The sequence below is a fragment of the Cannabis sativa genome, chromosome X, assembly GCF_029168945.1.
Source record: "Cannabis sativa cultivar Pink pepper isolate KNU-18-1 chromosome X, ASM2916894v1, whole genome shotgun sequence".
Lineage (NCBI taxonomy): Eukaryota > Viridiplantae > Streptophyta > Magnoliopsida > Rosales > Cannabaceae > Cannabis > Cannabis sativa.
This window is the reverse complement of record NC_083610.1, coordinates 6508946-6532494: the sequence shown is the minus strand read 5'-3', so window position 1 is coordinate 6532494 and position 23549 is coordinate 6508946. Positions and strand designations below refer to the sequence as shown.

Sequence of the window (23549 nt, the reverse complement as noted above, 5' to 3'; positions counted from 1 at the left end):
GCGTGGTTGACCCGAGGAAGCCAACACTTGACCCCGCTCTAATACCAATGTTTAACTGTGTACATACCAGTATCAGTAAAATACTGAATCAACGTATCCTTCTAATTAAACAACGAAACAGAAATTAATAAGATAGCTCTAGCTTCACCTTCATCGAAAAGCTTTCAAACCAAAGGAACGTTCCACATCCCATTCTCCAATTTCAAATCACTAACATATTCAAGCTCTGAACCACCCCTGAAAGAGTAAGCCCGACTCACATGATCTTTACAAATCCAAGCATCTTTTCGAATTCGAACCATATCCCCCTTTCCAATCAACCAACGAACTCCTTTCATCCATAAGTCATGATCCCAAAGAATACTTTTCCACAAATAGGAGGCTTGCTTAGTTTCTACCACCTCTAATAAAGAGCTATTCGCATAATAGAATCCTTTTATAACCTTGGCAGCCAAGAATGAGGGCAGTTATATAACGGGCTGCATGTTTAGCAAAACAAGATTGATTAATTAGAAACATGTCTCGAAAGCCCATTCAACCATCCGTCTTATGCTTAGGGGTGTGCATAAATTGATCAAATCTAATGACAACCAACTGATTCAATTACAATTGACCGCCAAATATTGGATATTCAATTGTGATCAGATCAGATTGGATGTTATTTTTAAATATCCAATTAGATTAAATCGGATGTTGGATGGGCTGTCCAAAAATTCAATACATCCAATATCTAATCAAACTAATTAGTATTTTTATTTAGTTTGGATGAATAATTAGATTTTATATTGTTATACGTAAAATATATATGTATATATAAAAATTAACATTAAAATTTTCTATTTTTTTTCTTTGATTGGATAGATCCAATCTAATCCAATACATACTAGACCTAAAATATTAGATGGATCTGATCTGATCTAAAAAATACTAGTTTTAAAATATGGGATAAACCCAAATTAAACCAATAAATATATTTAAAATATGGATTATTTCACAAATACACAAATACACAAAAACACCAAAAATATTACAAAAATACGGTTTCATAGAATTTTAAATATTTTTACGATTTTTTTTATTTTGTTTACAGAAAATACGGTCTTTTTATGTTTTACTCTTGTTAATTTGTTGGATTTTTTTATTATATGTATGTTATTTTTTGTTATTGTTTTGATATTATTTAGATGTCATTTCCATGTTACTTTTATGTAATTTTCTTGTTGTTCGTGTTGTTTTTATGAAAACTCGTAAAAATATGAACAAAATTCTTTAAATGTAAAAATATAATTTTTTTTTAATAAAAAATAATGTCTTATGTAATTATCCCTTTAAATACATTTAATGGACATAACCGATCCAATTTAAAATCTTATAGATGTTGGATTGATTGGATGACTGAAATTAATTTGATCAGATCGAATAGTAAAATCTAACATCTAATATATAATTGGATCAGATATGAATACACCTAAAAATATTAAATGTGATTTAATGAATACCCATACTTATTATGCAAGCATAACCTAGACTATATACACTAGTGTAACTTTTGCCTATCAGGATCTCCACCCTACCAAGATCGAGAGAGAGAGGAAATAGTGCCAAAAATATCATTAATAGAGATACTAATACAATCAGGGTAGTAATCGCCAAAAGAATAATAGTTTTGCTAAAAAGTGAGCAACACTAGACAATAAAAAAAGAGAAAAAAATTAAAGCTATTACAAAGAATAGTAATGCCCTTAATGATATAGCTAATGTAAGACAAATCAATAATATGAAATGTACTCATTTAATATGAGACAAATGATAATGGTTAATATTTCAAGCTTATTTGTAAGGCACTTGATTTATTATTTAATTAAGTTTATAATTAATAAATTTTACCAATTATTTATAATTGGTATAAAAAATTTAGATAATGAAACTCTAGTTTTTATTGTGTCTTGTTTTGACTTCATGAAAAACATGTATAATTATAGGAACAATAATAATTAAAAATAAAATAGGCCAATTTAAAGAGTTGGTTTTGGATTTTCTCTTTGACCAATCACATTTGTAATTTTTTATGCATTGACTTTTAAAAATGTCAAATAAAAATAACTAAATCATTTATGAAAATCCAATCATTATATAAGTCCCCCCTCCCAAGAAATTAAAAAATAATAACCATGATTTTCTTTATTTATATCTATCTAATTTAAATTATAAAAACCAATGCCTTAATTGATTAAAACAAATAGGCTTTAAAAGGTTAACGTGAAGTGAGGTTTGTGTCTTTATGAATTGTGACTTTTGACTTTATATTTCAAAATAAATTATTTTTTAAAAAAAAAATAATAATAATAGTATTAAATTATTAATTTTTTTTCTTCAATATTTTCTCCAACTTGACAAGCAATCACATTCACAACATAGTGGTGGTGGTGGGTATTATTTAATATTCATTTATTTATTTTTTGAAATAATTTAATATTCATTTATTGGTTTAATTATTGAATATATATTTCAATTTTTATTTCTGAAAATGTATTAAAGATAAAGAACCACTAAAGTTGGTATAGCAATATTAAAGAGCAAAATGTGCATTTTTCAGATATGTTTGTAGAATTTTTGGCCTGCAATAAAATCTTGATTACAATATAGTTGGCATTTTCTCAATTTAGTATGTCTTTAATTAATATTTTAAATAATAACAAACATATATCCATAAATATATATTGCCATATTTATATAAATCTAATTCACTTATATAAACATGAGATAGATTTAGTAGCCTAAAAAAATTAGTTATACCAATAAATATGAACTACTAAATATTGAGGTTTTTAGAGTCTCAATAATTATAATAATTTTATAAGATTTACAAAAATTTAGATAATTTACTTTTTGTTATTATTATTGTTAACTAAATTTGAGTTAATGGTACTATTTTTTCCCCAATTTACAAAACAGATAATGTTGGTTATAATTGTTGAAAATTGGGGGACCAAAATAATATACATCTTTTTTTATATATAAAAAAATACATTTAATTAAGAAGTGCATAATTAATTTTGGGTGAGTCTACTGCACTCTCTAAATGAGTATTTTGATCTCCAATCTATTTTGACATTTAGAAGAATTTTTTAATCTATTTTTTTTTTCATGATCGCATATGTTGTAACCATTTAGGATCACTTGTAAATTTTTAAAAAATTCTGAGTAATTTATATAGTTTGTTACACGCACAATTATTTTTCTTATTTTCTCAAAAAAAAAAAACTATTTTTCTTATACGCATAGTAAGTAACTATTTGAACTTTATTTTCGGCACTGTAACTTATTTAAAATTCTCTGAAAATTTATCAAGTGATCTTAAATAGCTACAACGTATATTTTTTTTTTTTAAATATGAAACAAATAAAAAATCTACCTGAATGATTCTGGTCTACTACATAAAATTCTATTAATTTTAATCTTAAATATAATAATAGTATGATCTCTTACATCTTTTTCCCATTAAAAGTTATGTTTTTAGCACTATGATCTCTTACATCTTTTTTTCATTAAAAGTTATGCTTTCAACTAACATAATAATAATAATAAAAAAGGAATGTTCTAATTTTGAGGAATGGAATATCCAAAATAAGAATTCCTTGTGATACAATTATAAAGAGAAATGTATTATAGAACCATTAAGCAATAAAGTATGAAGTTAAAGATTGAGCTAAAAAACTAGTTATTAGGTACCATGAAACATGAAAGTTTATTATTAGAATTAATGTTTTTTTTTTTTAAGTTTTTGGGGTAATTATTATTATCGTTGTTTCTTGTTTGGGTTGTTCTTCAAAATTTATAGAGGTGAACAAATGTTGGAATTAATTAATAAGTTATTTAAATGAACAAGTTGGACAGTTGATATTTGAATAAATAAGGTCAGAACCATAAAAACAATGGTTAGTATGGTTAAGAAATAAGAATTGCTTGTGTTGAAAAATAATGCAATATGATTTTTTAAAAGAAAAAATAAAAAATTATAGAGTATTTATTATCATTACTATGTTTTTTAATAATTTTTTATAGAGTACATTCCAAACAGAATATCAATGTTTTGAGAAATCTAATTTGTAAAATAATAATAATAGTGCCTTAAAAAAATAGTAATATATATACATAATTCTTATATTATTACTTATTTACTTTTAATAAACAATATATACAAACTTTTTTTTTTCAAAAAAATACACTATTATTGGCAACCAATTAAAAGAGGCATTAATACCCATTAATGATTTATTTATTGAATATGTTTCCCAACACCCTCTACAAAAAACTATTAATATTAATTATAAGAAAAAACCCATTTTTGTATTGAATAAGAGAACTAAATATTTCTTCATTTATTCATCCAATCTTCTTTTTATTTATATAAACAAGAACTTTATTACTCATTTTCTCAATTAGTTGATAATTGTTCAAATTTTCTAAATTATATATTTTTTTATAATTTATTGTCTTACTAGGACCCGTTTGGCACAGCTTTTGGAAAAGCTAAAAGTTTCTTTTTGAAAAAGCTGTGATAAAATTGTATTTGGCAAACAGTCAAAAAACAGCTTTTTGAAGAATTTTTGGAGAAATTTCTGACTAAAAATTTGAAATGCTCCAACCCAACTTTTAGAAAAAGTTGTTTTGATTAAAAGACTATAATAATTTTTTTTTGTACTAAAACCATATTTACTTATTTATTACATATTAAAAGAATAAAAAAAATAAATAAACTAATTATAATAAAATAAATAATTATTAAATCTCTTATTTTTTTTAAAAAAAATAATTTATATTTTAATATTAACAAACAACATCAACCTAGATTTTTTCTTCTATACTTGAGTTTCTATTTTTTTTTACATTTGATAAAACATAATAAACAAATACTATAAATTATTTTTATCAAATGCATATAAATATATATTTGAAAAAAAATAAAATATATAAAAAATAAAATATTATATAAAATAAATTTTTACATGATTATAATAAACTAGATTATAATATTATCACTATCATTATAATAGATTTTGACAACTTACAGTACTTTAAAATTTATAATTTACCAAACACCCAACTCAGTTTTTTTCTGCATACAGCTACAACTACTTTTTCCCACAGCATAGCTGTGCCAAACTGGCCCCTAATCAGTTAGCTCATTCTACAATAAATCTTTTTAAACCATCATCGTGATTAATTAAATACCAAAATTTTCATTTAAGAGTAAATAAATAATAAATAGAAATTTCACCCCGTCCTATTACCAATATTGTATTATGCCTTCTAAACTATTTTTGTTACTCAGTTTTGATCCTTTTGTTATTTCTTCGCCTATGTGGCGAACAAAAAGTTAATCTCACACTTTAAGCACTGACATGTCACTGCCACGTGTCATGTCAATGCCACGTGTACAATTCAATTTTAAATAAGAGAAGATAATGGTATGTGAAGAAATTTAGATAAGAAAGAGAAGTATAATTACAACATTTTTGAGTTGCAAATAGCAACAAGTGTTGTTATTAATAGCAGCACAGCTTATAAATGTTATGATATCTCATGAAAATGTTATGCTTGGTGCTGCTTTTGAAGGAGAATGAAGAAGTTATATTACAATGACTAGAGTAGAGGAGAGGAGAGTGGAGAGGAATTGAGACGATGAAAATGAAGATTAAGCAGTGGCGGCCGCCTGTTCTTCGTACTGTGAAACTGGGAGCAGGGTGCAGGTGAGGTTGCGGTCCCCATACACATTGTCAACGCGTCCTGAAATGACAATAAAAACTTTATTATTAACAATTTAAGTTATGAGAATTGAGAAGACTTTACGCATAAGAATGAGTGGTCACCCTTCATTGCCAATTCAATGTGTGTTTAATATTAATAAATGATATAAGACCAAGCTTCATTGATCATTCTTCTTTGAGCATATGACATGTTAGACAGTGTCTAGCACTACTGGTGTTTTTTAGCATTAATTCTCTTATCTAGATGGGAAGACATTACCTGTGGTAGGCCAGAACTTGGAGGATCGGAGCCATGGAGCGGGGAAAGCTGCGTATTCTCGGGTGTATGGTTTTGTCCAAGTGTCTCCCATGAGCAATGATGGTGGATGAGGAGCTCCCTGCAAATTTACAACCTTTTATATATTGCAAAGCAAGTGAAAGAAAGCAATAAACCATAGTTTTCAACGCCAGCTAGACCTACAACATTAGGGGACCTGGAAACTATAGCAATTGCTATGTAAGTACCCAAGAGGGGCTTGAATCTCGGATCTTGTGGGAGCAAAATCACATGCCTGACTATTTGAGCGACCCATGTTGGGTAGTTTTTTTTTAATTATTATTTCGTAATTAGGCTCGATCAGAAAACTATAACAATTGTTATGTAGGTATCCAAAATGGACTCGATAAACCATACAATATTAGGGGACTTGGAAACTATAGCAATTGTTATGTAGGTACCGAAGAGGGACTCAAACCTCGGACCTTGTGGGAGCAAAACCAAACCACACGCCTGACCATTTGAGATACCCTTTTTGGGTAGTTTTTTTATTTTGAAACTAGGCTTGACCAGAAAACTATAACAATTATTATGTAGGTACTTAGAAAAGACTCAAACCTAATCATAGTTTGTTAGTTATAATGTTGAGTGACAAACTATTAAAAAAAAAGATTACCTTGAGCACATTGTTGTGAAGGTCAGCTTTTCCATTCTCAATCTGAGCAATTTCTTCTCGGATTGAAATAAGAGTGTCGCAAAACCTGTCTAACTCAGCCTGCAACAGCAGAAATTTCACTTGATGAGGATAAAATAAAATGATAGGGAAAAAACAAGTGTTTTTTAGCTTTATGATGGAGCGTACTTTGCTTTCACTTTCGGTAGGTTCAATCATGAGTGTTCCGGGAACAGGCCACGACATAGTTGGTGCGTGGAATCCGTAGTCCATTAGACGCTTGGCAACATCTTCAGGCTCGATTCCAGCAGTGTTCTGAATTTTCAGAATGAACAAGAAGAGTACAAACATAGATGAGTTCTAAAGCCGAAACAAAATAAGTAAATAAGAAGAAAAAAGGAAGGAAGAACTACCTTGAAGCCTCTCAAGTCAATAATGAATTCGTGAGCACATGTTCCATTGACACCGCGGAAAAGGACAGGGTAATAGTTCTGTAAGAAATAAACATAAGCGAAAATAAGAAAATCGCAAGGCCAAGAAGTTTACAAGGCTCCCCAATATAATAATTAAGAACCGAAAAAACTAAAGCAATTATTATGTAGGTACTCAGAAGAAACTCGAATCTCACACCTTTTATGTAAGTGTTAATTTATGAAGTTGAATAATGAAATGACATTACCTCCAAGCGTTTTGCCATGTAGTTTGCATTGAGAATTGCTATCTTTGATGCATCAGTGAGTCCCTTAGATCCCATCATTGCAATGTAGGTGTAAGAAATCGGCAAAATAAGTGCAGAACCCCAAGGTGCAGCAGAAATGGTTCCAAGAGGCTTAGACTCATCGGGGGCAGGAATGCCACCGGTAGGTATCTTCATTATAAAAAACCGAGTTTGTTGAAAATGTGATAAGGAGAAAACACAAAATATTCTCAATTAAAAAGCAGTGTATTTAGTATTTACCACTGGATGTGAAGGCAAATATGGTGCCAAGTGTTTCTTCACACCAATAGGACCCATACCAGGACCACCTCCTCCATGTGGAATGCAAAATGTTTTGTGAAGATTGAGATGGCAAACATCAGCTCCAATCCAACCTGGGCTAGTCAGACCAACCTGAGAAAACCAACAATTTACTTCAGAATTTCATTTGAAATTTACTTTCACATCTAACTTCAGTAGTAGTTGAAGAAAAGAGCTACAAAGTTTGAAACACAACTACAAAGATGAGCTATGCAAATGGTAAATGAACTAAAAGCCGAATTCTTCGTGTAAATATAGCAACCGTTTCTCATGATGATTCTTTTCGGTATGTACATTTTCCAAGCATACTTTGAATCTGACATGTCTAACATCCTACCGCTATCACAAGTCCTCTTCACCCGAACATAAAGGACAAAGGAAGGAAGAGAAGTGAATCAAACCTGTGCATTCATGTTAGCTCCATCCATGTAAACTTGTCCTCCATTGTCATGAATTATCTTACATATCTCATCGATACCTTCTTCGTACACACCATGAGTCGAAGGGTATGTCACCTACAATTTTTACATTCCATCAGCATGATTCAACTTTTAAATCAATTTGCAAGTCAGTTAAACCTTAACATAAAGAATCGAGCTTTACCATGAGAGCCGATAGGTGTTCTTTGTTCGATTCAGCTGCCTTCTTTAACTCTTCGATGTTGATGTTTCCCTTGGCATCAGTTCCAACAGGCACAATTTTCATTCCACACATTGCAGCACTAGCAGGATTTGTTCCATGTGCTGAGACGGGAATAATGCACACATTTCGGTGATGATCCCCTCTTGCCTGCAATTTTCATTCAGTGCACATTCAAAATGGTCAGCCAACTTTAATTATAGAATAAGAGTTTTCTCTTCGGTATCAAATTCAAACATGACAAAGAAGAAGCTATTTTGACAAATATATTGTTAATTCGAACGATCAAAATCAAATCATTTGATTAAAGCCTTGGATGCCTTGTCATGTTTGTAAATATTCCTAAATGTTCATTAACATGAAATGAAGTGCTATGTCAATTCCTAATTTATTCTTTTTCCGAAATTGAGATTGCTACGGAACTTGAAGAAAGTAAGTGAAAATCAAGTGAGTAGCGGTACCATATGATAAGCACGGATAACCATTAGCCCGGCATACTCTCCAGCAGCTCCAGCATTGGGTTGCAAGGAGAAAGAATCAAACCCGGTAATAGTGCACAACAAATCACCCAAATTTGTGAACATTTCCTGAAGATGGCATATTTAAACAAAAAACAAAGTCAATTCGATTGTTCTGATGTTAAAAAGAGAGAAAATATAGACAAAAAAACCAGCATTTGGATTACCTGATATCCTTGGGCTTGTTCAGTAGGCGCAAAAGGGTGGATATCGGTGAAACCAGGCCATGTGACTGGCATCATTTCAGTTGTTGCGTTCAATTTCATTGTACAAGAACCGAGAGGAATCATGCTGTGGCATAACGAAAGGTCCTTTGCTTGTAGCTTGTACAGATACCTAAGCAACTCGTGCTCGGTATGGTACCTAACAAGAAAGAGAAGTTTTAAAGATTAGAAGATTTTCCCACCAAAAAAATGTAAACTTTAAGAGTTTAGACCGAGCAAAAATGCCATACGAGTTAAAGATTTGATGGGTGAGATACGTGCTCTCCCTTTTCAAGCCATCAGGCACAACTGTCTTAACTTCTGGTGCAAGTGATGCAGCAGTGAATGGAACCTAATATGATTAAACAAATTTCTCATTAAGATTCTGATTAGTTAAATCCAAATGTTATAACTTCTACAAAACTTGTTATAACACTCACAGATTTGCCAGATGCGAAAACTTTGAAAAGCTTATCAACATCCTCCAAGGTAGTTGTTTCATCAAAGGCAACAGTGATCTGAAAGACAATCAAAACTGATATGAGTCAAAAAGGACTTTAAGGAACTAATTGATTGAAGAACATGAGAGCAAACTTACAGTGTTCGAGTCCACAACTCGCAAATTCATCTCACTTTTGTACGCAGCATCAGCAATCGCATGAGCATCAGCAGTCTTAATCTTCACTGTATCAAAGAAAGGCAGGTCCTGAACTTCAACAGTCCCGAGTTTCTTCAATCCAAGTGCTAAAACTCCAGCGAGACCATGAACTCGTTCAGCAATAGTTTTAAGGCCTTCAGGTCCATGATAAACAGCATACATAGCAGCCATGTTGGCAAGCAAGGCCTGCCAATAAAAACATAATAACAATAAGAGAAAAATCAATCGATAAAGCACATAGCATTGCAGACACACTCAAATCCTGTCAAAAATACTCGACGCCCTATTTTGAATACTATTTTGCAAAGAATTATCAATATAATGACAAAATATATCTATTTTCACCAATTCCTCAAATTTTTGATTAAATAAAAAAGGCAAAAACACTATCTTATCCTCAAACAAGATGAAGTTCTTGTCCTAAACCTGAAAAAAAAACGATAAAGCACTTCATCTTATTAGTTCAAACACACTCATGCCTTATCAAAAACACTCAACACCCTGTTTTGAATACTATGTTGCAACGAATTATCAAATATAATGTCATTTAGCAAGGTGAAATAATCAAAATATATCTATTTTCACCAATTCCTCTAAAATTTGCATAAGATAAAAAGGCAAAAATACTATCTTATCCATGAAAAAACATACCAAAGATGAAGTTCTAGTCCTATACCTGAGCAGTGCAGATGTTGCTAGTAGCCTTGTCCCTCCTGATATGCTGCTCCCGAGTCTGCATAGCCATACGAAGAGCAGGCTTACCCGAAGAATCAACACTAACACCAATAATTCTTCCGGGCATCATCCTCTTGTACTCTTGAGAAGTAGCCAAAAAAGCAGCATGAGGACCTCCATAACCCATAGGAACACCAAATCGTTGAGCAGAACCAACAACAATATCGGCCCCCAATTCACCAGGCGGTTTCAACACAGTCAATGCCAACAAATCAGTTGCCATCACAACCTTAACCCCATTAGCATGAGCATTCTTAATAAACTCCCCATAATCCAAAACCTCACCCTCAGTACCCGGATACTGAACAAGAACACCACAAACATCCCCCGATTTGTAATCAATATCCTTAAGATCAGCACTAACAACTTTAAGATCAAAACCATCAGCTCTAGTCTTACAAATATCAAAAGTCTGAGGATGACAATTACTAGCAATGACAAAAGTCTTCTTCTTTCCTTTAAAAATGTTATTACACATAGCCATTGCCTCAGCAGCCGCTGTACCTTCATCGAGCAATGAAGCATTCGACATAGGCAAACCGGTAAGATCTGTTATAACGGTTTGAAAATTAAGCAAAGACTCAAGACGACCTTGGGAAATCTCAGCTTGATAAGGTGTGTATTGAGTATACCAAGCTGGATTTTCCATTATATTCCTCAAAATAACAGGAGGAACATAAGTGTTATAATAACCCATCCCAATAAAAGACTTAAAGATCTTATTTTTAGAAGCTAAACTCTGCATATGCTCAAGCATTTGACTCTCAGTTAACCCATCATCAAATTTCGAAAATTTCATCGAATCAAGTCTAATTGATTTAGGCACAGTAGCATCAATGAGAGATTCAATGCTATCAAACCCACATAACTCAGCCATTTTAGTTTGTTCATCTGGTGTTGCCGAGTTATGTCGGCGAGCAAAAGTGTCACTGGGTTTCAATGCTTCAACAGAAACCGATCGAGTCTGCTGAGTTTGATAAGACCCAAAAGAGGAATCTGATCTAAACCCACTTCGAACACGAGATGAGGAACAAGGGGACAACGATGAAACGTACCTCGAAGGTGTGTAGGAGATAGGAGATGGAGCTTCATTTTGACGGTACTTTTTGGCCTCTGAAACTAATCGTTTCAGCATAGCCCTGTTAGCCAATCGCCGAGCTCGCTCCATTGTTGTGAGCTTCAACAAACAACAAAGGGCAAAGCTTTTGATTGAAGAAGAAGAAGAAGAAGGAGGAGGAGGAAATTGAGAGATGGGTTTTGGTTGGTTTTGGAAAAAGATTGAATCTTTATTATGGTTATTCCATTGGAGTGAGTGTAGCCACTAGCCAATGGAGGTTGGTTTGGTAATACACTTACCCATATGGCTTTTTATTCTAAATATTTATAATTAATTAATAAACAAATTATAGTGTTTTTTTGGTGCACCAATATATTTCTATTTTTAATTACATTTTAATTTTTTTAAGACTAATTAAGATTTTTATCTCAACTTTTCTAACATTAAATTTTTTTAAACTATTAAAATTGTCGGATTTAAATATTTTTGTCTAATTTCATTTAATTTTATTAATTTGGTGATTATCTAAATACTAAATCATGTTCCCCACACTTTGATATCTAAGAACTGATATGTCTCGATCTTTGACATATGACAATTAAATTTTCATTTACGTTAGACATTTTTCATTAAAATTAGACAAAGTTCTTAAATTTAATAATCTCAATAGTTCAGAGATAATTTTTTACGGCTTTTAAAGTTCTTGAGCATGATTTAGTACATATCAAAGTTTAGGGAGCAAAAATCCTAATTAATTTTTTTAAAATTCAAAATTAATATGACAATGTATAACGTAATTATTTTCAGCAATGGAGATGAACACAGATAAATTTTAATTTTTACATCATAAAATTATGTGTGATTATATTTATTAAAATTTGCTGGTTAAATATTTGATAGTAATCTTTTTTTTTTCTTTAATTTGTAGGTATTTTATTAGTAGAATGGAAAGGAAAGTCACAAGTTAAAAGTTTTTCTTTTTTATATTAAAAATTTATTGTCTAGTTTTTCTGAGTATTATTACATATCCTTAAGATAAATAATGAATAAAATCCTCGGCTTTTTGCATGTCTTTAAGATATTAAAATTTTATTGTTTAATTTTATTGTTATTTCAACCTTTATTGATTTAGGTGTTGTAACAGTACAACAATTTACTTTTTTTGTGTCTTCGATATTTAAATAGTTTTAATTTTAATTTTTTTATACGACAGTGTATTATAATGTGATTATTTAAGATTTTGATAAATTTGAAATATTTTACAATATAGAAGCTAGAAAGTAGAGTTCAAATATAAGTTTTTTGTGGATCAAATTTTTTTTTTTATTAATTTCTTAAAAATTTACAAGATATTTTAATAAGTACGTTGTAAATTGTCATATAAAACAATTAAATTAAAATAATCAAAAATACTAAATAGAACTATATCAACACATCCCTTTAAAGGATCCACCATAAAATTTTCTAATAAAATAAATAAATAAATAAAAATGTGGTAGAGTTAGATTTGAGTCTCAAATCCAATTTTTTGTGGTGGGTGGTGTATAGACTTAACACCTATTAAGAAAAAGACACCTTTTGTTCAAATTTTTCTTAAAAGATTTTATCTTTTACATTACAAAACTAAGTCCAAAAAAAGAATTGTATGGAAGAAATTGAAGCAAAAGAAGATTGAGTTTGAATGGATCTAATTCATTTTCAATTCAATCTAAAAAAAACACATGAATAAATTAAAATGGGTTCTTTGTTGGCAAATTCTCTTTCACAATAGGCTTATCTATCCATGTTTGTCCCAATGAAGATGAACACAATTTTTATTAATTTTTTTTTTTTAATTTGAGAAAATTGGTAATTGGACAACCTTTTCAGATCTAATCTTAAATCTAAAATACAATTTTGTGCCACGTAATAACATTACATGTGTTCTTGGAACAATCAATGTCAGATTTTTCATAAAAATTACATTTTTAATTGTTTTTTGGGGTGTATCTGGTGAAGGGTATTTTTGGAAATTCAGAGGTTGGTAAGTATAGTCATATACGAATCTTTTAGTTTCTATTTAATGTAGGGACAACCGTTAGATTCGAAAACTTTACTGCGCAATCAACGGTTCTTGATTTGACTGTCTTTTTCTTTTTTTGGTAAAATTGGAAAAGCACTATGTAGGTATTAGTTTGTGTATGAACTCATTTTAGACAGGTAAATTAGTAATAATTTCACTTTTTTTTTTAACATCATAATTATTGTAGTTATAATAAAATAGTCTTTTCATTTTTACACTTCAAAATATTTTCTTTTTTATTTTTACGAAATTCTACATAAAAAATTTTATTGCAACTAGCACTGCAACATAAATCGCAACAAAAAAACCGTATAACAACCCACATAGAAATAAACCACTTTAGAAACTCAAATCGTAAATTTAAAAAAAAAAATAAAAAACAGTATATGAGATAATTCCCTTATAATAAACGTCTTACAATATTTTTTTAAAGTTTTTAAAAATAAAAAATTGAGATAATTTATGGTACTAAATCAGTAACAGACTGCTTAATATTGCTCGTAAAATAATAATTACATTAAAAAAAATTAAGATTTTTCTTTTAATTAGATAATTATGCTAAAAAGAAAGCCCTAAAAATTAAATAAATTATTAAAAATGATTATCATTTTTATTTAATGTAGATATAAATATTTTTTTATACCAATTAATCCTCTACAAAATAAAAATTTTGGGTCGCTAATTTAAATTACAATTTAGAAAAAAGAGGAAATTACACTCTATACCATTTTTATATTCCTCTTTTATTTTTACCTTCTTTTTTAAAATCTATCGTTTTTACCTCTTTTTTTAAATATTGTACCGATTTTGTCCCTGTCACTTCAAGATACTCTCCATGTGATTCTCTTATGTAAGGGTATTTTGGGTACAATACATATAAAAATAGGTATGTTTCAAATAAATATAAAATTAGAGGTAAATTTGATTAATTGATGAATAAAAGAGGTTTTTCAACTTACCCCTTTAGAAAATATGTTACACCCAGGGACGGACACACTAATAAGATTGTGGGGGCTATAGCCCCCACTAAAAAAAAAAAGTTAGTGTGAAAAAAAAATTAAATATCTTCTATTTAGTTAAATAATTATACAACAAAATAGTAAAAAGCCCCCACAAAATAGTTATAATTTTAATGTAAAGTAAATAATAAATATTTTTATAACAATTAAGCCCCCACAGATCAAAAATTATGGGTCCGTCACTGGTTACACCTATTCTTAGCTTACGTGTCAAAAAGTATTAAAAAAAATTATAAATTATAAATATTCTTAAGTTTTTTAATACGCGTATAATTATTGTTTGAACTCACATTATAAATTATTCAAATTTAAGAAAAAAAAAATAGAGAAAACCTATTATAATTACAATAAATACTCTCATAAAAAAATTAGAATTATAATCAATTTACATACAAAAATAAGATCATATCATGTTATCCAAGACGATCATACTGTATAATTCCACGTAATGTTGAATAAAAAAAATTTGTAATTTTGTTTGGGTTTTTGTTTGTTTGTTCTTATTTTTTTTTTTTTTCTATCAAAAAAAGGGTTTGGTGGTCCATAATAAAAATGATTATATTGGTTGATTTTTTTATTTGGGTGTATGATTGTGCTATTTGTATGGTTTAAAAAATTTAGATATTTAAAAGAAATATCCATAAAAAAAAGTGGTTGAAGTGGAGACAAGTCATGAAAATAGATTAGGGTTGTTTGAAAAAGATTCTAATGTTCTTTATGAGACTTATAACCATTGAAAGAATATTGAAAAACTATAACATGAAGATGCTGACAATATATATTTGGAATATTAATTTGATTTTTTTTTTTTAAATGTAGAATTTGCAAATGAAAAAAATAATTATCAATTGAATAAATATTATGGTTACTATGTATTTTTGTAAATAAAAATTTTAAGTTGTAAAATTATATAAATAAAACATAAGGAAGAATATATTTTTAAAATTTTTCCTATTTATTGTTTAGTTTTGAAGATTCATATTATTTCAATTTTTAATTAATTGTTATTTATTTATTTATTTTTGAAGATTCTCCTTCTTAAAACTTTACATGTTATGTATATACCATCAATAATTAATATTATTGGTTACTTTATAGTATGGTGAGAGCTACATTTTTTTTTTTTGGAAGCATATTAAGTTAAAAACATTCTATTATTATGTATATAAAAAATATATAAAATTTAGTGAAAAAAAAAAATTGAATGTTGTATAAATTCTCCCCTAAAAAAATATTATCAAAGCAAATTTTCATAGTATATTTTGAGTTTAATAAAATTAGTAATTATTTTGACCTACTAGTTGTAATTGACACTAATTGAATATTAACTTTTTTATGGACAAGAAAATTTATTTTTCACTTAGAAAGGGTTCTTATTTTTTTGTTTATGTTTTCTTTGTAATGTAATAATTACTTCCTTAATAAAATATTTGTAATTGGGAGTTGGTGGAATCAAAACTTGTAACTTTTGTTGTGGTTTATCACTTTTATAATAAAATATTATAGTAGATCTCATAATTAAGTAGATATTATATCATTATTCATATTGTATGCTTTATGAAATTATTCACTAAACTTTTGTATTTTCCTTTTTAATTTTCTCTCCACATGTTACACATGTATAGTCATAAATCTTTTTCAATATTAAAATTAATCAACAAATTCTTTGAATTAATCCAAATAATGGAAATTTATTTTTAATTACAATTACAATTTCTAATTTTTAGAAAGCATGAACATTGTTGTTTAGGCATCTTATTCATTATAGTTTTTTTAGTGGAAGAAAAATTTTATTAAGATGACAAATCTTCTAATAAAATATACATAAATTCAGTAAGTAAGAGTACAACATTCTCACTAAAGATTAAAAAGAACAACAAGTTTTAGTAAAACTACGAGTCACTCTGTTAGCAGAACGATAAACAAACAAAAAAGTGATTCTGCTCAAACAAGTAATCAAAAGTCTGCAATCATTTACAACTAAATCCAAAAGGAGAGTTAATTAATAATTGACTGCGAATGACCTTAACCGCCGCTAAACAATGTCTCAAGTACTACCATTAACCAATCTTTATCATTGATCAAACTGAGAGCTTTCCTGATGTCCATAACTTTGGCCAACTCAGGTTCCACATCACCACCATAACAAATGGTACGGGCTTCAACAAGACTGCTCAAATAATCACGAGCTACCAAGTCGATTCCAGATTGATGAGTCACAACAAACAATACATTGTCAATATTTACCTTGATTTGATTCTCTTGAGGTTTTACCCAAACCTTCGCACTATCTATTACCACACTAGGCAATTGAGTATATAGTCATTCTTTATTTGGGCATTCTTCCATTGTTCAAGATACAACTTTGTTAAAGTAATCCCATCATTCATATTATAATTTTTTTCATTTCAAATAAGTTCATTTCCAACCCACCAAATAGCTCAACAGATCATTTTCACCATACCTTGTTTCTCCTTATTCATTATAGTTAACTTAGAGAAAATTGAATTGTTTTGTTAAAAAAAAAAGAATAAATTTGAAATATTTTACGATTTTATTGTTCTATTCATATCGTTAAACAAAATATTATTATTTTCTCAATATAATTCAAATTTTTTATAAACATCGGTGCATGGCATGGCACGATCTATCTTCTAAGTTCTTTTTATTTAAACTTTTTTTTGCTATATGATTTTGGTTGAAATATAATTTTTTATACATAGTTATAAATATTTGGATGTTTTCTTAAACTAATCTTACTTTATGATGAAAAAAATTGTTAGTTAAGTAATATTTCTCTCTTTTTTTAAGGGAAAGTAAGTAATATTTCACATTATATTTGCTATTTCAAAATGCAATGATATATCCATTTTTATACAATTTTGGTCATATTGAATTTGATCATATCCATTTAGTAAAAAATCTTATCCTTATCTCATTCATATTCTTACTCAATTTTTCACTCCAATGCCTCTAGTTTCATTAGTTCCAACCAAAGTACCCATAGTACAAGCATTAGAAATGGGCTTCAAACATTACATACCAAGCCCAAAAAAGTAACATGGGCTTCAAGCATTGGATACCTAGCCCAAATAAGCAACAACATGGGCTTCAACAAATGGATACCAAACCCAAATAATTAAGAATCACATAAAATTCTTATTATTGCTAGCTAAAGAATATACAATCCAATATATGTGGTTATAATAGACCAATTTAATTAGTTGCAACTATTACATATTCTATGGGAATGAATTGTTACACCAAACAAAGCTCATCTAAAGTGCAATGACAATATGTCAATATATTAAAATCCACCACATTTGTACCAAGAAAAAAAAAACGGTATAATGATTAGAAAGGACAAAAGGAATGATATGCCAATTACCACCCAAATTTAAAATATAACTATAAAAAATTCTTCAATTACTAAGCTACTTAGGGAATAAGAATAGAATTAATAATAAAATAACAAAAAAAAATATATGTATTATATATACAAATAAAAATAAATAATATTAAGTAATTAACTATACCACATAGTTGATTGGTAAATTAATAGATAATATTTGACAAAATTATGTATCTAATAAAATACAGGAAAATTATACAATTCTACTTCTATCTATTTTGGTATTCCGGAGAATATTTTAGTCTAATTGTTATAATCGTGTATGTTGTAGTTATTTAAAATATTTTACAAAATTTTGAGACCTTCAAAGAAATTAACATGCTAAAAATAGGGTCCAAACTGTTTGTTGCACGCGTGAATATTTTATTTTATACACGTGTAAAATAGACTGTTTAAACACTGCTTTTTATATTGTAAATTATTCCGAATTTCTTAAAATTTTACAGTATATCTTAAATAACTATAACATGACAATAAAACAAATTAGACTAAAAAATTATTCCAAATACTAAAACAGATTAAAGTACATTAATACACTATTTTTAGGAGTGTGTATTATAAAAGCACTTTAAAATATATATTTTTTTAATTTAACTTTTCGGATTGAGTACTATTATATAAATATATTTTTCTAATGTAAAGTTTTTGGTGAGTAAATTAAAAATTAGTTAAATTATATATTCTAATTTTGAAAAGAGCTTTACAAAGGTTTTTTTTTTTTTTTGGTGCTTTTACAATGCATATTTTAAAAAAAGATGTACTGATACATTATTTATCTGTTTCGATATTTAGAATAATTTTTTAATTTAATTTTTTTCATATTCGTGTACGTTATAGTTATTTAAGATATCCTATAAAAATTTTAAAAATTTAAAATAATTTACAATATAGAAAGTATTGTTCAAACAACCTATTTTATACGTGTATAAAATAAAATAGTTACGTGTGCAACACATTGTTTGAATCTTATTTTTGGCGTTTTAAATTTTTTTGATTTTTTTCAGAAATGTCTTAAATAATTATAACGTACATGACTATAAGAAAAAATTTTGACTAAAAAATTATTACAGATACTAAAACAGATAGGGATACATTCTAAAATTTTCTAATTTTTTTTTTTTAGAGAAGTTATAAGACTTTAAAATTTAAACAATTACTTTTATTTTTATCTAAAACTTTTTAGAATAATTTTTTGGAGAATTCTACGATGCATCCCTTAAAAGGATTGTACTAATGTATCTTTATTTATTTTGGTATTTGAAAAAAAATTAGTCCAATTTTTTTTTATGGTCGTATACAGTGTAGCTATTTAAGATATTTTACAAAAATTTGAAGAATTCAGAAAAATTTAACATGCAGAAAACGAGGTTCAAACGGTCTATTACATATGAAACTTTTTTATTTTATACGCGTGTGAAATAGACTTTTTAAACATTAATTTCTATATTGTAAATTATTTTGAATTTATTTAAATTTTGCAAGATATTTTAAATAACTATAATATATATGACTATAAAAAGATCAGATTTAAAATTTATTCTGAATGCTAAAATAGATATAAAATTTATTGATACACTCATTTTAAAGGGATTGGCAAACACCAAGGGACGCAGCCCACCGAGCCAACTCATGAGCAAGGATATTGTGGTTTCTAGGCACCCAACAAACATTCACCCCATTACCATTACACATCAAAGAAAAAAGTTTAGAAAAAAGAGGTAACAATTTCCAGGAGGGGCAGCTACGGTCTTGTAAGGCTTGCACCAGAGTCTTACAATCCGACAGGAAAAGTACCTCAGTCCATCCCGAAGAGGCACAGAAGTCCAAAGCCGAGAGAAGACCATGAGCTTCCGCTTCCAAGGGCGAAGAAACCTGGAACTTGAAGGTTGCAGCACCTAGAATTTGACCCTCCGAATCCAAGATAATAGTAGCAGTGAAAGCAGAGGATCCACGAACAGCAGCATCAGTGAATGCTCTCACCGAGGCTTGGGAAGGCAAGGACAAATTCAAGGGGAGATCAGTCGTTTCAGAAATCGATTTGGAGCAAGAGATTCTCCACTCCTGCACCTCAGTTAAGGCTTTACAGAGAATGACCTCCGGGGAAGCCAGAATTCCTTCATGGAAGCATGCATTTCGCGCATTCCACAAGGTGAAGCAAAGAGAGACCGCCACTTGGGTAAACAAATCATTATCTGGGGGAGAAACCTGACCTGGAGATTTAGATAACAGCCACAACACCAATTCTTTCGGATTATTCAAATTTAGACAATCGCTTCTAATTCCCCATTGTGTGCTAAACCAGCATTTTCGAGCCAACGGACACTTGAGAAAGAGATGAATTATCGAATCTTCCTCATCCTCGCAGAAAATACATCTCATATTAGTTGGGAATATAGATGAAAGACGCTTACCACAGGGGAGGAGATCCCTTGCCACCTTCCAAATGAAAAACTTGGACCTTTCATGGATCGGAGCCTTCCAAATCTGAGTCCACAATAACTCCGGGGCGATCAAAGTATCTTTGATTAGAGCCTTATAAGCCCCTTTGACCGAGAAGATGCCAGATTCATTACTTCTCCAAATCAATTGGTCCGATTCTCCCATAGGCAATTTTATCACTTCTCCCATAGGCAATACTAACTTTTAATTTCTTAGAAAGTAAACCAAACAAAACCTTGTTTGTATGTATGCTCTTCTTATTTTTTTTAGAGCGAAAAATTGGAAACTTTTTTTTCTTAGCATGAGTCACACAAATCACTACCACCCATTAAGTGGGCCTAGAAATTACACTATGGGCCGCATGAGTACTAGAGTTTGGGTCAAGATGGGCTGAAAAGCCCACAAGTACTATCAATTGACAAGTATGTGTATATCGTGTCTCGTAGTCTCATGATAATTATTTTTGACAGAAGCAAAGCAATAATGGGAGAATTATATATATTTAAATAATATTTATTATTTTACATATTATGGGTAAGTGTACATTACACTTTCTTAAAAGGATATTTTGGTAGCATTAAAAGAAAGTATTTTGGTAAATTTTTTATCTATTTTAACATTTATTAGGAAATTTTTTAGTCCCAACTTTTTTCATGCTCGTGTATATTATAATTATTTAAAATCAACTGTAAATTTTTAGAAAATTCTAAATAGTTTAAAATAACGAAAATAAAATTTATATATTGTATTGTACGAGCAACTGTTTATTCTTATACGCATAATAGTAACAGTACGTTTAAATTTTATTTTTGGCATTGTAAACTATTCGAAATTTTAGTGATCCTAAATAGATACAGCATACTCGATCATAAAAAAATAAAAAAAATTTCAGGATGTCGAAACAGATAGAAGATATACCAAAACGAATGACATAGTTTTGAGCATTGTCGTCTTGTCTCTATGACATAATTTTGAGTGATTTGTTAATTAATTAATTATTATTTTTTTATTAAAAAAATATCTTTAAAATTAACTTCGTAAGTTCTCTCTCTCAAAGGTTACTAATAAGGGAAAAAATTAAGGCTTCTCATTCCTAAATCTATTGGAAGTTGTCTCTTTTCTCTGGTCAAGCCTACCGACCTTCCTTGGGCTTAGGTGCGGCTTAGTTGGGGTTCTATTTTGCTACTACAATTTGATTTTTGCAATTGCGATTAGTCTTGTTTCTGTGACATAATTTTGAGTGTCTTAGTACTTATCTTTATGACATAGTTTTGAGCATTTTTCGTCCTGTCTATGTGACATGATTTTGAGTATTTTAGTATTGTATGTGTGACATAGTAGTTTTATTTTGTTGTTGTTGATGATTCTTCTTTCTTCTTTGATGGCTCGCCATCAAATCGTGATTAGTGGTTGAAAATAACAATTTCTCAAGGATTGAAGGGGTTGTGAGTACAGTTACGTACTTTACACAATAGTTGAGTGCTTAAGCTACGAGGTTGAATGAACCTACTGCAACAATTACTGTTGTATCTTCAGAGAGGTGGATGAAATATAAGTATTCTTAAGATTGATTGCAGTGCTGTACTTTTTTTATCTGATTTTATTTTATTTTTTTTTGTCAAATGATCTAAGAATTAGGCGACTTATTATTTGATTCATTTTTTTAATTCTAATTATCCTAATTGTGCCTCAAACTATAAAAGATATACCGATTGAATTGCAAACTATTATTTTAATAAATTGTCATTAATAAAATTCTATTATTTATTTTAAAAATACTACAATTAAACTAAAATTTTAATTATAAAACTAATGCAAAACTTTTTTTTTAAATATATTTATAGGAGCAAAAGTTTGGGGGATGAAAAAGACAACAACAATATATTTAATTACGTTATATTTATATGATAACTATAGTGCATTTATTATTGTATATATTTATATGTGATCGTCATACATGCACATATAATAAATAATATACTAGTAATATTAATATTACCAAAATAAAAACCCTAGCTATAAATGGGTGAGTGATCAATGAATATATATAGATAGCAGACTCAGTAGTCTCAATATTGGTTTTAACTATTTAAACAAGTAAACATTAAAGGTGACTAAACTAAACACTGTATTCTGAACACTATGCATGCATGCAAATATTAATGTATTTATTTCTCTAACTTGAAGCTATGACCTAAATTTAAACTACACATTCATAATAATGGATCAAAATTAAATGTACCACACATATATAGGGTATAGACACAATTAGAAGCATAAACTAAATTTGTGAGTAAAAATAAAAAATTTGTGACTAATTATAAATCACTATTTTTATATTGTGACTAAAAGGTCCGTAACTAAAAGTATCAGTCACGAAAATTAAAATTTATTGTGAAATACTATGTTTTAGTCACAAACAACTTTTTGTTGTGACTAAAAGTCACTTTTAATCACAAAAAATTTATATTGTAACTGAAATATCGTCACTAAAAGTAGTTGTTTTTTGTAGTGCCTAAATTAGACTTAAAGAGATTTTAAATTAAGAGAATATGAAACTCGAGTATTAGAAAAAGTTAATTAGCATTACCATTAATTAAACTTAAAAGGTAGGACTCAATGCACTTGAAAACACAAACCCTAAATGGTTAAAATTAAATTTACCCAACCCGCTAACTTCATACCAAATGTTCCATAATGGTTAATTAAAGTTACCTTACATATATATTAGAGAATGTGGGGTTTATGTACAGTTGCAAGTATTAGTTTAGTTAGTTATTTTTCGGTTGTAAACTTAGACAATTATTTCTGTTATTTTTGTTTGTTTGTTTGTACTCTCAGCCTATGTATATAAAGGCTTGTGTTCTGTAATTATGTAAGTGACAGAAAGAGAGAGTTCATATTGTGAGCTGAGGGGTTCACTTTGAGTTGTAACAGAGCATGATTAAATCCAATTCATGTCTCTCGAGTGTCTAAGTTTCTGGTGTAGGAGCAAGACTCCATTTAGTGTGTTTGCTGTATGTTGTTGTTGATCAACTGAGTTACATTCAATATAATAAAGGCAAAGCCTCAAGGCAGTTCCTCCCAAG

The 23549-nt window shown here is 29.0% G+C and overlaps 1 protein-coding gene across 1 annotated transcript; it reads right to left on the bottom strand.

Annotated features, from left to right (window-relative positions):
* Positions 1-5469: 5469 nt before the first annotated feature.
* Positions 5470-11855, bottom strand: LOC115707082 (glycine dehydrogenase (decarboxylating), mitochondrial). The gene is made up of 15 exons (XM_030634923.2): positions 10413-11855; positions 9677-9922; positions 9519-9596; positions 9330-9430; positions 9043-9238; positions 8819-8944; positions 8322-8507; positions 8120-8233; positions 7659-7811; positions 7380-7568; positions 7114-7191; positions 6890-7015; positions 6704-6802; positions 6031-6148; positions 5470-5790 (listed from the first exon to the last, which is right to left on the bottom strand). Exons 1-15 carry the CDS (start codon positions 11637-11639, stop codon positions 5699-5701), a joined length of 3129 nt encoding a protein of 1042 aa, XP_030490783.2. The 5' UTR covers positions 11640-11855; the 3' UTR covers positions 5470-5698.
* Between the last annotated feature and the right edge of the window lie 11694 nt (positions 11856-23549).